Source organism: Schistocerca nitens, chromosome 11 (assembly GCF_023898315.1).
Source record: "Schistocerca nitens isolate TAMUIC-IGC-003100 chromosome 11, iqSchNite1.1, whole genome shotgun sequence".
Taxonomy (NCBI): domain Eukaryota; kingdom Metazoa; phylum Arthropoda; class Insecta; order Orthoptera; family Acrididae; genus Schistocerca; species Schistocerca nitens.
In genome coordinates, this window is record NC_064624.1 from 69,957,565 (window position 1) to 69,972,121 (window position 14,557).

Sequence of the window (14,557 nt, forward strand, 5' to 3'; positions counted from 1 at the left end):
TCGATGTTAACAAATTTTTCTTCTTCAGAAACGCTTTCCTTGCCATTGCCAGTCTGCATTTTATATCCTTTCTACTTCGACCATCATCAGTTATTTTGCTACCCAAATAGCAAAACTCCTTTACTACTTTAAGTGTCTCATTTCCTAATCTAATTCCCTCAGCATCACCCGACTTAACTCGACTACATTCCATTATCCTCGTTTTGCTTTTGTTGGTGTTCATCTCATACCCTCCTTTCAAGACACTGTCCATTCCGTTCAACTGCTCTTCCAAGTCCTTTGCTGTCATTCATAGACAGTCATTTACAGACAGTCATTATTATGTTCAGACACTGGGCCCATTTTTATGCTGGAAGTATCGTTCTTTTAGTGCAATTTCAAAAGTAATGTATTTTTTACCATGAGGTGGTATTAAGCTACAAAGCAGCTTTGTTTATCCAATACAATAGTTTTTTGAGGAGGTCATTCGTTATTATTCTGTTATTATTCACACCATTGATCTTGGAAAAGATGAGGCATGTCTTCAGTAAATGCAGTACAGGGGATCCCCCTGGATAAATTCCGTGTGGAAAAATTTACCAAAGGCTGTAGGGGAGTGGAAGGACGCCTAAAAAAAAGTATCACTCAACTGCGTAAGGAAGTGCATACTTTTTCCTCGTGTTGCAGTCAACATTGATGCATATAGCCTGAAAGGGCATTATTAACTGAAACAAGCAGAGTCATGTATAAGGTTGTAGAGATGTTGTTTGATGTGTTGTCATACAGGCTGCTATAAGTACATTTATCAGTCGTCATTCCTTATTTGAAGTTATAAACTGTTTTTGCAGTGATGTATTGAATGGTGTACATTTGACGGTTACAAGGATGATTGTTTCAACATTCAAAAACAGTGCATTAAACATTTTGTGAGTGTATGTGGTAAGTGCAGCGAAGAATTCACATCAGAAAACAGTTTTCTCATTTCGAATAGTATTCCTCCGATGTGACAGTTTATCAGTACGGTCCAATCGATTACTGGCAAATGTATTGAAATACGACCGTTTAACCTTCGTGCAATACTTGAATTCAACAGGAAGTGTTGAGGAAGAAAAAAGAGATTAAACGGGTCAAATGTCCCATCGACTGCTAGACCATTAGAGTCAAAGCAGAATCTACAGCTCCCAAATGCGGGGAAGGAAATCTACAGTTTCCTTTCAAAGGAAAGGTCTCAGCATTTGCGTTCATCGATTTAAGGAAATAAAGCAGAATGTAAATCAGGATGGTCAGGTGGACATTTCAACCACTGGGCTTTAACTTCATAAAAGGAAATTTTGTGGCCCTGAGAAAAAATGTACAATCAAAGGTTAATGTATGTCCTCGGAATGTAACATCACGCATCTGGTGTGACGAAAGTGTTCTGTAGTAAGAAATCCTTCCAAGCAGTATGCCCATAGTAATTAGCATCTTTCGTAATCGTGGCTGGCTGCAAAGATTTTCATAGAGTCATTTCAACTGCTAGTACGTGCACATCAAACCAAAAGAGAAAAGTAATTGTGATTTTATCGTCTGCGTATGTCATGTCACCAAAGACGGTTGGTGTTGGTTTCGACTTGACCACATACCAAAGTTTTCAAGGCATCATTTCAGGTTAAAACATGTCCCTCCTAGCAATTGTCGAAACAGAATTCGACAATCAACGTCTCCTTGTTTGCAGTAAGCAACGATGCTGCGAGCAGGCTTACATTCCCGCCCCTCACAGAACTTTTCGTCGGCGTTATTTACAGTTCAGACATGTGCACATGTCGCTACAGGTCAACTAAGCAGATGTTTAACGTGTGTTTGTGGCTAGAAAACAATGATACGTACTTGATTCAAATCCCAGTAAAGGAACAAAATTATCTGTCTCACTGTTTCAGGTTGTCATCTCGCTAACAATCAAAAATTTGGATATATAACGTGTTATTGTGTCTAGCTAACAGTCGTATTAAGTGCTGGGTTCAAATTGCCATCCAACCCAAAACTTAGTGAATCTTCATTTCAAGATTTCAGCGTTTAAACACGTGCATGCTAGCTTACCTGTGACTGAAACGATATCTAAGATCTTTGGTATTTAGTTAACAGAGACAACGGTTGTTCGATTTGAGTCCTGGATGTCAGTGTGAACAAACGTTTTCGTCACGTAATTTCAAGGTGAAAGTTAGTTTCTAAAATGTCATTTATTGCAGTAAACTTGAGTTTACAGGTGCTAAAGAGTGTCATCTAATAATAACACTTTTTCTGGTATTGACATTATTGAGATATGAGTGTGATTGTGGACTGACGGCCTTACAGATCAGTTTTCTCAAGTGGTCTCTTGCAGTAACCATTTTGAACAGTGGAACGCCCACACCAGAAAAGAGAGCAGAGGGACGGCAAGACAGTAACACTAAGTGGGTGCATACAAATCAGGTGGAGTGGAATTCAGGCTCTTTGGATAATTTGGAGGGTAATACCTGAGCTGATCTGTCCAGTAATTCTGTATGTACCTTAATCCTGCATTTGATTTTGAACTACCCATTGTACGGTGTTGTCATCAACTGCTGTAGGGAGCTCAGGGGTGCATGTGAATGTAATTAACTCAACGGCAATTCATTTGTATTAACTGGACCGCTATCGCAGTATTTGGCACCTGTCGTCTGCCAGTTGCCAGTGTGTGCACAGCCCCTCAGCAGGGCTGGCTGTAGTGAGCCACCCCCACATCCTCACGTGGACACGGCAGCCAACTCACACTCTGCTCTCTCTCTGTATGTGCAGCACACCAGCCGTCACCACCACCGCCGCCACTATCGCAACCACCGCCACCACCACCACTGCCAATGCACCCCGCCAGACACCTGCTGCAGCTGCACTTCCCACATCTCCACCTGGAGAAGCCACTGTCTCTCGCATGTGGTGAGTTCCCTCACTACACACACACACGCACGGACACATTAGCACTACATTGTACAGAAGGTAGAAAAACAGGGAAAGAAATGTAAAGGATCAGTCTACATTCGGTGAGGGTCAGCAAAATGAAATGGAAATAAAATCATAACATATGGTCAGATGACTAATGGGGCAGTATCCACAGAATGACGAAGTTGTATTATGAGAGAAAGGTCAATTAAAACTGGTTTGGTAGGGAAAACAGTGATCTATTGTGATGATTTCAGTGATATATTCCCATCAGAACCAGTAAACCAATCCAACAATAACTCTGGCATGTAAGGCGACGTCACACATGGAAAATCCAGTCGCAGAGAGGGACTATGAGAGCACTTGATGCGTAACACTGTATTTGGAGAGACATAAACATCTAAAAATCATGGTGTATTGGAATGCTGTAGCAGGGGACAAGTAAAGATAGATTTATTTATGAGACAATTTAGGGTTGTTGGTAGAAGCAAGAGAGGAGAAAGGATCCTAGACCCCTGGATTAAACTGGTGCTAGTAACAAAAATTACTCTGTTCAAGAATCAAAAGTAATAATCGGCAGAGGTAGTCTCTTATGCCTAAGCTCCTCAGGCTCTAGACCAACATGTTTGTACCACTTTAGTTTGGTGTAAAAATAGTCAAAGTAACAACAGACATGCAAAACAGAAACTCTGCCAACTGTAGACCATATTTCTGTCTGTAAACACTCTTAGAGGGCTGAGATCCCATCATGTATTTCTGGGAAGAGTGGGTGCAGGGTCAGCCTCTTCACCACAGAGCAGCATTTGCATCCAAAGTCTTCAGTTATTTGTTGGATGTAGTACAATCTTTGTCTTTGTCTACAGTTTTTACTGTCTGCTACTTCCACCAGTACCATGGCAGTTATTCCCTGATGTCTTCAGATATTTCCCACTTTGCACAGTTCCTTGTTCACCTGATTCTCAACATACTTTTATTGAATCCCAATTTGAATGCTCCAAGTCACATCTCTTCCTGTATCTCCCATAATTCATTATTCATTTTCATACAATACTGTGCTCCAAACGTACATTTTCAGAAATCTGTAACAATCTCGCTCTGTCCCTCAATGTAAATTGGCTACCCAGGTAGCAGAATCACTTAAATTCATTTACTTTGTGGTCCTTTTTACATTAAGTTTGACACTGATGTTATTTCTGTTACTCCGTCTTTCTTTAGTTTAAATCATAATTCTGTGCTCATCCAACTGTTTATTAAATTCAACCACTCAGGTACTTCTTTCTCGTCCGCAGCTCGTGGTCGTGCGGTAGCGTTCTCACTTCCCGCGCTGGGGTTCCTGGGTTCGATTCCCGGCGGGGTCAGGGATTTTCTCTGCCTTGTGATGATTGGGTGTTGTGTGCTCTCCTTAGGTTAGTTAGGTTTAAGTAGTTCTAGGGGACTGATGACTATAGATGTTAAGTCCCATAGTCACTTTCAGTGAACATGGTAATAACACCAGTGAATTTTATCAATGAAATACCTTCACCCTCAATTTTAATTAAATTCCTGGAAGTTTATTCAATTCTGCAAACGATTCCTTGCTGTTCAAACTGAACCCTTGGCGATATTAATTCGGTCCCTGTTTTGCACCTTTTTAATGACAGAATTTCTTGCTTCAGTTTTTGCGGTTCCGTGTTGATTATTGTACATACAGTAATTAATATAATCTTCCTCTATTCTATATCTCACTCGTAGTTTTTGAGATTTCACATGTGTCGTATTACTTTACATTATCAATCTTTTTAAAGGTGGCCTAATGCAATGAAGGCTGCATGATTTTCTTTAAACTTTGCTTCCCTTTTGAAGTGTAAGATTAGATCTGCCTCTCTGGAGCTTTTACCTTTGTTAAATCCAAACTTACTTTCTTGTACATATTAATCTTGTCAGCAATTAGGATTCATAAGGTATTTAGCTCATTGTGCGAAATCGTTCGTATTTAATGGTCCTTACTCGCATGTGGAGTGTGTAGATGATATTTTTCTGGAAGTTTGTCGCTATGTCTATAGTCCCATAGATTCTACAGATGAAGTTGAATAGTTGTTTCATTGCACCCTTCTGCAAGCATCATATAAACTGCAAGGGAATGTTATGTAACCATTCGCTTTGATTTTGCACAAGTCGTCCAGAGCTTTGTTAATCCCTGTGTCTAATGGCCAATCCACTATGTTTTCCAGCTCTACTTCCAATTTTCCTTCCATCATGTCATCCAATAGTCCCTCTCCTCATGGAGGTGCTCAGTGTAATTTTGTCAGCCACCTCTTTCTGTCCCCCCTCTCTCTCTCTCTTTCTTCCACACCCCCCCCCCCCTCGCCCCTGCACTTAGCAGCGGAATTCTTTTCTAACTCTTACACCCAAAACTGCAGGTGTCAGGCACTCAGATCAGTACCAAAATTTGCAGGTCGATAGCGTATCAACAAAAAGTGTGATTTAGTTTGTGCTGTCTGCTGTTGTCCAGCAGAGTGTACATAAACGTTAATTAAAAGTAACACCAGGACTACAGAGCACTTCACAAGTGTAACTGTGAGTAGGTAATGTATGTTGCTTTCATGTGGAAAGCGTAAGACTCCTGTATCAAAGATCATGGGTTCACAACCCATCGACCCTTATTTTTTTACTGTAGTATGTGTGAAAGTGCTATATGAGACGACGCGCTTTTTGTTTTGGGTCATCAGTCTTCTAACTGGTTTGATGCGGTCCATCACTAATTCTTCCCTTGTGCCAACAACCTCTTCATGACAGAGTAGCACTTGCAACCTATGTCCTCAATTATTCGCTGTATATATCCCAATCTCTGTCTTTCTCTGCAGTCCTTGGCCTCTGTAGCTCCCTCTGCTACCTTGGAAGTCATTCGCCGATTTTTTAGCGGATGTGCTATCATCCTGTCCCTTCACCTTGTCAGTGTTTTCCACATATTCCTTTCCTCTCCAATTCTACACAGAACCACTTCATTTCTTACCTCGTCAGTCCACCTAATTTTCAACATTCGCCTGTAGCACCACATCTCAAATGCTTAGATTCTCTATTCCAGTTTTCCCACAGTCCATGGTTGACTACCATACAGTCCTGTACTCCATATGTACATTCTTAGAAATTTCTTCCTCAAATTAAGGCCTATGTTTTATATTAGTAGAATTCTCTTGGTCAGGGCTAGTCTGCTTTTGATGTCCTCCTTGCTCCATCCGTCTTGGTTATTTTGCTGCCCAGGTAGCAGAATTCTTTAACTTCATCTACTTCATGACCATCACTCCTGATGCTAATTCAGTTTCACTCAGGATAGGAATGTCATCAGCATATCATATCCCTGATATCCTTTCATCTTGAATTTTAATTACACTCCTGATCCTTTCCTTTATTTCATTGCTTCTTCTTTGTACATATTGAACAGTAGGGGGAAGACTACATCCCCACCTTACACTCTTTTTAATCCAAGCACTTCGTTCTTGGTCGTTCACTCTTATTATTCCTTCTTGGCTCTTGTACCTATTGTATACCACACATCTCTATCTATAGCTTAGCCTTATTTTTCTCAGAATTTTGAACACCTTGCACCACTTTACATTGTCGAACACTTTGTCCAGGTCATCAAATCCTATGAACTTCTCTTGATTTTTCTTTAGTCTTTCTTCCATTATCAACCACAATGTCAAAATTTTGCTAGTGCCTCTACCTTTTCTAAAGCCAAAGTAATTGTCATCTATCACATCCTCAATTTTCTTTTCCATTCTTCTGTATATTATTCTTGTCAGTAACTTGGATGCATGAGCTGCTGAGCTGATTGTGCGGTAATTCTCGCACTTGTCAGCTCTAACAATCTTTCTATTGGGTTGGTGGTATTTTTCCAAAGTCCTAAGACACATACATTCTGCACACCGACGTGAATAGTCATTTTGTTGCCATTTCTCCCAATGATTTTAGAAATTATGATAGAATTTTTCTATATGTTCTGCCTTATTGGATCTTAAGCCTTCCAAAGCTCTCTTATATTCTGATTCTAATACTGGACGTGCTCATGACATGTAAAATGGCGGTTTGGAGTTCACAACAATGTTCTCTTGGTAGTCCGCTTTCGGTTTGTTTCACTGAAAGCAGTAAAGCTGTAGAGTGCTTCAGTAGTTTCACAGAATATACAACCAGAACAGAAAAATAAAGAAACAATTGCAACGCACCTGTGGAAATAACAGCAATAACAATAATCAATAATTCACAACATAACAAGATCAATGATAAGTACATGATGTTCAACTAACTAAGCAAAAGAAGCAGACTGCCAGAACAACATTGCTACAAACTCCCAAAAAGTACTTGTACATGTCAGGAAAATGTTGTCCCATGTAACAGCTTCGTGCCAACACAGTTGTCACTAGTGGTATTTGAACGTTATACCGTCTCATCCATGCGAGATCTAGGATGCAGTTACTCACTGATACGTGCTTCCCGTGCTTAGTAGCTCTCGTGATACTTTTAACTGCCGTTTACACGTGCCCTGTTTCGGTTCATACTCCATCGGCATAACGGCTTTTGGCACAGATCTGGAAGGTTGGGTGTTGGTGTTGTCATCCTTGCGTTTAATTTCACTGAAGGATCTTTAGGCTTTGCTATGTGCTGAATGTGTGCATCTTACGATAACTTTTTATTTATTTATCGTGAAGCTTACTGCTGTCATTATGCTTCATCATCCCTCGAACTTAAGAGTTACATTCTTTAGCGGCTTGTAATACTTTATTCCTGGCTTTCCCTGACTATTGTAGTACTTTTTTTCATCAATCATTTTATGTATTTTTTCCGTTTGCTAAGATTTCTTCAGAGTTGCCTTCCTTGCTCCAACATTTGTCCGTTCAATTTTCGTGTTTGGCGTTGTCAGAGACATCAGCTGCTGTTCACCTGAAATTCCAGCTGAGACATTCATTATCGCGTTATCTACAGTCTCACAGAAGTTGAAAAACCCATTACGTTCGTCAGCTCTTCAGAATCCCATTTATCTGCACATTGATTGCTCCTAACAGTTGTTTTCAGTTTGTTCACCACCATAACTAACTGACCCTACGTCTGCTCGTGCGTACCTCTTACAATTCATCGGATTCTCTATCTGGGAATGATATAATACAGCTGGAACCTTCCAATACTTCCAGGTCTGTCTTATACACCAAGTATACACCACCACCTTCCTCCTTAACCTTCTTGATAGCCAGAGACGCTGAGGCGCTGAAGCAATCATACAAAAATCACAGAACAGAGAGTGTAGACTTGCAGTAATTCCGCCACACAGAGCAGGGGGTCTCTCACACAGGGAGCAGTGTGGACAGAACCAGCTGCGAACTGATGAGCAAGTCCCACAGAGGACTGTTTAGTGATGACTGCACATGCTAAGCCAAATGTCTTGAAATTTTTTCTGGAGCTGCTGTCCTACAGGTCATACATACACTCCTGGAAATTGAAATAAGAACACCGTGAATTCATTGTCCCAGGAAGGGGAAACTTTATTGACACATTCCTGGGGTCAGATACATCACATGATCACACTGACAGAACCACAGGCACATAGACACAGGCAACAGAGCATGCACAATGTCGGCACAAGTACAGTGTATATCCACCTTTCGCAGCAATGCAGGCTGCTATTCTCCCATGGAGACGATCGTACAGATGCTGGATGTAGTCCTGTGGAACGGCTTGCCATGCCATTTCCACCTGGCGCCTCAGTTGGACCAGCGTTCGTGCTGGACGTGCAGACCGCGTGAGACGACGCTTCATCCAGTCCCAAACATGCTCAATGGGGGACAGATCCGGAGATCTTGCTGGCCAGGGTAGTTGACTTACACCTTCTAGAGCACGTTGGGTGGCACGGGATACATGCGGACGTGCATTGTCCTGTTGGAACAGCAAGTTCCCTTGCCGGTCTAGGAATGGTAGAATGATGGGTTCGATGACGGTTTGGATGTACCGTGCACTATTCAGTGTCCCCTCGACGATCACCAGTGGTGTACGGCCAGTGTAGGAGATCGCTCCCCACACCATGATGCCGGGTGTTGGCCCTGTGTGCCTCGGTCGTATGCAGTCCTGACTGTGGCGCTCACCTGCACGGCGCCAAACACGCATACGACCATCATTGGCACCAAGGCAGAAGCGACTCTTATCGCTGAAGACGACACGTCTCCATTTGTCCCTCCATTCACGCCTGTCGCGACACCACTGGAGGCGGGCTGCACGATGTTGGGGCGTGAGCGGACGACGGCCTAACGGTGTGCGGGACCGTAGCCCAACTTCATGGAGACGGTTGCGAATGGTCCTCGCCGATACCCCAGGAGCAACAGTGTCCCTAATTTGCTGGGAAGTGGCGGTGCGGTCCCCTACAGTACTGCGTAGGATCCTACGGTCTTGGCGTGCATCCGTGCGTCGCTGCGGTCCGGTCCCAGGTCGACGGGCACGTGCACCTTCCGCCGACCACTGGCGACAACATCGATGTACTGTGGAGACCTCACGCCCCACGTGTTGAGCAATTCGACGGTACGTCCACCCGGCCTCCCGCATGCCCACTATACGCCCTCGCTCAAAGTCCGTCAACTTCACATACGGTTCACGTCCACACTGTCGCGGCATGCTACCAGTGTTAAATACTGCGATGGAGCTCCGTATGCCACGGCAAACTGGCTGACACTGACGGCGGCGGTGCACAAATGCTGCGCAGCTAGCGCCATTCGACGGCCAACACCGCGGTTCCTGGTGTGTCCGCTGTGCCGTGCGTGTGATCATTGCTTGTACAGCCCTCTCGCAGTGTCCGGAGCAAGTATGGTGGGTCTGACACACCGGTGTCAATGTGTTCTTTTTTCCATTTCCAGGAGTGTATTTCAAAAGTGGTTGTTAAATAACGAAATTTAGAAGTAGCTCAAAGTGTTAATCACGATATTTTTCAAAGTTTGGAAGGGCCACTTGTCCTTAACATTTGACTGTCTGTTACCATTATAACAGCTATAAAGACAGACAGACGTACAAATGCCTCTACCTGAAGCACATACTTTACTCTGTACTGGTCTCAGATGCCACACTTCAGGGATTGGTACCCAACCAGCCCTAGGACGTTTATTATGTGTAGTAAAACGACAATATCTAAAAGGGTGCACATGAAATGCGAGGTAGTTATGTGGGTCACGTACAAAGAGGCAAAATCCAGTTCAGATCATTCGGATACTTTTGAGAACGATAGTACCAGAGCTGGCCTGTACAGTGGCTCTGTAATTAAATTCCGTGTAAGTGTCAGGCACTGTATGTACATTTTCTTCATGCTTGATTTTGAACTGCCTGTTGTGTGGTATGGTGAGCAACTGCTGTGGGGAACTCAGGTGGTGCAACTGAATGTGATTACCGCACTGGTAATTCGTTTGTATTTACTGGACCGCTACTCCTGTTGTCGGCGTGTATGAGTGTGTGTGTGCGCTGCAGTGAACCGTCCCCAGGACCCCATGAGGACACGCCTGCTCACACTGTGCCTCTCTCTCTTTGTGTGCAGCCCACCAGCCGCTGCACAGCTGAGGCCCACCACCACTGCCGCCGTCGCCACCGCCGCCGCCGCCGCCACCTCCACCACCGCCACCGCCACCACCACCCCTGCCGGCACAACCTGCCAGACTCCTGCTGCTGCTGCTGCTGCTGCTACACCGTCCACAACTCCTGCACCTGATCACACCACTGTCTCTCACTTGCGGTGAGTTCCCTCACCACACAACACACACACACACACACACACACACACGACTATTATGTGGTAGATAAGATATAAATACCGAATGTAAATACTCAGTCTAGATTTAATGAGGGTCAGCAAAGCGAACTAGGAATGAAATCAGAACAATACAATCAGATGAATAACGGGGATGTATCCACAGGTTTAGGAGGTTGTATCATGAGAGAGAGGTTAATTAAGAATAGGTTGGTAGGAAAATAGTGAATTATTATCAACAGTTCAGTGATTTATCCTCATCAAATCAAAGTCAGCTATAATTCAGGCACATAAACCAATGTCATACACAGAAAATCTAGTTACAGGGAGCGACTATGACTGCACTGAATGTGTAACTCTCTATGTAAAAAGAGATAAACGTCTAGTACTCTTGGCATATTGGAATGGTCTAGTAGGGGTCAGATAAACACATGTTTTTGAGACATTTGGGGTGGTTGGCAGGATTGAGACAGGACAAAAAGAAAAACAATTATTTGCCATAAAATTTCCGCTAATAACAACAAATATGCTCGTCAAGCACCAAAGAGAAGCAAATGTTGGCAGAGCATCAGCTCGTCAGGGTGTGGATGACTTTGGTCGACCTGCCGCAGTATGGAGTAACAGCCAGTCCCAGTAACAACACATATGAGAAGCAGAAACTCTGCCTGCTGTTGACCATGTTTCTGTCTGTCTGACCAACAAGTTTAGAGTGCTGTGAGCACACAGAGTCCACAATTATTTGTGCTGTGCACTCCTATCTCTGTCTTGCCCTACAGTTTTTACCTTCTACAGCTATCTGTAGTACCATTGCAGTTGACCTCTGATGACTTCACATGTAACCTGTTACGCTGACCCTTGTACATGTCAAGGTTTTCCACATATCGCTATCCTCACCTATTCTGGAGGGACGTTTCAGGGTTCTTCTGGTATGAGTTCGGCTAATTTCGACATCCTCCTATAGCTCAGCATTTAGGTTGCTCCTTCTTTTTTTCCCGTAATCCAACATTCATTTTCATACAGTACTTTGTTACAAACATACATTCAGAGGTTTCTTCCCCAGTTAAGGACTATCTTTTGTACCAGTAGCCTTGTTTTGCGAGGAATGTCCTGTTTTCGTGTGCTAGATAACTTTTTATAACAACCTCACCTTGTCCCTCAGTGTAAATACACTTCGCACATAGCAGAATCCCTGCAATTTGTCAGCTTCGTGGTCCTTAATTCTGATGTAAACTTTGCCATCAATGTTATTTCCGCCACTCCCCAATATTTTCCTCTTTCTTCTGTTCATTAATCCTAATTCAGTGATCATTCGACTATTTATTACATTCACTAACTCCAATGATTCTTTCTCACTTTCAGTGAAAGAAATATCGCCAAGAAATTTTATCAATGAAATGCTTTTTACCCTCAGTTTTAATTAAATTCATGGAAGTTTCTTCAGTTCCACCAACGATTCTTTAGTGTTCAGTCTGAACATTTGTAGAGACTACCTGCATCCCTGTCTTTCCCCATCTTTAATCAGAGCACCAATCCTTCCTGATTACTGTACGTATTCTATGTTATCTGCTGTTCCCTAGCTCTTATACATATTTTCTTAAAGTTTCGTACACTTTCACTATTTCACATTGTCAAACATCATTTAAAGATCTACAAATCCAATAAAGATCTCGATTTTTCTTACATATTCCTTCCACTATCTCGATCCTTTACTCCAAATTTAGCGTCCTCGAACAGATCCTCAGTTTTATCTTCGATTCTTCTGCACGTTATAATTATTCTTGTTAGTAATTTGGATTAATGAGCTTTTTAGCTCACTGGGCGAAAGTTATCGCAATATCAACTCTTGCTGGCTCTGTAGTGTTTGGATGGTGTGTTTCTGGCGGTCTGTTGTTATGACTCCTGTCTCATGGATTCTACAGACAAACTTGAATTGTCATTTCATTTTCACCTTCCCAAATGATCATGTAAGTTCCGAGGCAACGTTAACTAACCATTCCACCTTGTTTGTGTGCAAGTTTTCCAGAGCTTTGTGAAATTATGAGTGTAATGGCCAGTCCCACACGTTTTCCAATTCGGCTTCCATCTCTTCTTCTGTCACGTTACCTGTTAGTTCCTCCCACTCACAGAGGTCTTTAACGTACTGTCTTCTGCCATCTGCCCTTTCCTGCGCGTTTAACACTGGGATTCCTTTCGAACTCTTTGTGTAGTCATCCTTGCATTTAATTTCACTGAAGGTTGTTGTGGCCTTTTCCATGTGCTGAATGCACCCTTCTTATGCTCCTTTTCTTTTCGATTTTTTCTAATTGTTCCTGCAGTCATCCTATTTTTCGTTCCCTCAAATTTCCGACTGATTTCATTTCAGCACTGTGAACTCAGACTTGGTTCCTGGAGTGGCAGAGAATCGTCCTGACACATCCACCTGATATTTTCCTGTCGTTGTCATTGAACATTCTGAATGGTTGTTAAATAAGGGATGGTATAGATTAGAAGATTTATGTTTCCGAGTCCAGAAAGCTTGTTCCAAGCTCAAACTAAAACCACTTTAACCTTTTACACCGACGGGATCAAGGAGAGAGCTACATAAGATGGTTGTCCGATAGCTCAGGGGTGAAGTGTTAACCCACCAAAAGGGTGACTGTGGTAGATGTAGGCTGAAGTCTCGCTGGAAAGATTTTTTTAATTTCTTGTGTGGAAGAGTTACCCTCAGGTGGATCCACAAGCAGTTAAAAAGTCCTTAGAAAACTTTTTTTCCTGTCTTGATTCAGTGCACTGTACGTCTAAAAGTGAAAACTTAACGATTTGAAAACGTAGTTGCTGCTGTTTCGTCTTGTACAGATATAATTTTTATGCAGAAAAAAAGTGTAGAGATTTAGTTGGGGCACCGAATAACGTGTTAACTTTATTTAGTTATATGCCTGCACACACTGCTACTTTTCCACACATACTTCCGTGGCAGTTCTGCAATGCAACTTCATTATGACTGTGGGCTGCACTTAAGTCACAGCCCGTTTTTGCACAGGAAGGGCACAATATCTCGCCAACTCATGACTATTTATGGGCGTTTGTGCTATGGGAACATTGTTTTATTGTAGTATATTTTTCTTGTAAGGTTAACTTGGTAAGTTGCAGTTCCTTTGTGTTCGTACAGTGTATACCTCATTGGTTGTTTTGTTGGTTTATTGAACACGCTAGCTAAATATAAGAAATGCGTTATCATCAGGAATGTAGTCTCCCACATTATCTAACGTTACCGAACTTGTACTGTATTCATTCGATTGTTTCATTTTCCTTAACAGCGTGTTGAATGCTTTCTATTTGGTAATTGATAAGATTTTCTTGTACTGTTTGCTTTTCTGATTCGAAACAGTGTGTTATTCGAACCTTACGAAAAATCTTTCATAATCTTTGGTACACTGTCTTTTGGTGATGCCAATGTGCGTATCTGTAAGGAAAAGCGCTTTAAGTGAATAATATTAAAAATAAATTTATCGAGTAATAATATAAATAGTGTCAGGTGGTGCTAAAAAGTGAATCACTCATGGTGAATGAGCTGCATCTCTACAGCACATGTAAGGCACAAAAACAGAAATAGATACAATAGCTACTGAAGAGTAAGACTATCCGAATAATTACCTCTGCTCTCTATTTAAGACGTTAGATTTGCCGTCGTTGAGTCTGGATATTATTTGTAACAGTACTCTGGATCAAAATATAAGTTAGAGAAATGCAAATGAAACTCTGGGAAATGCTTCATGTACTGTGGCCCCTGGCCAGTACTGCAGCAGACAGTGTCTTCGCGTCTTCACGAGGCAAAATCGCCAGAGATCATAGCATCAGCTGAGCCAACATATTCTCCATCTAGCTAATCTAATGCAGAATTGGCAACGTCACAGT

The 14,557-nt window shown here is 42.4% G+C and overlaps 1 protein-coding gene across 1 annotated transcript in view; it reads left to right on the forward strand.

Moving 5' to 3' along the window:
* LOC126212647 (mucin-5AC-like) overlaps positions 1 to 14,557 on the forward strand; it is a 73,218-nt gene that overhangs the window by 52,829 nt on the left and 5,832 nt on the right. Inside the window, exon 5 of the mRNA XM_049940072.1 lies at positions 10,454 to 10,648. Coding sequence (XP_049796029.1) covers positions 10,454 to 10,648 — 195 coding nt within the window. The remainder of the gene's footprint in view (positions 1 to 10,453; positions 10,649 to 14,557) is intronic.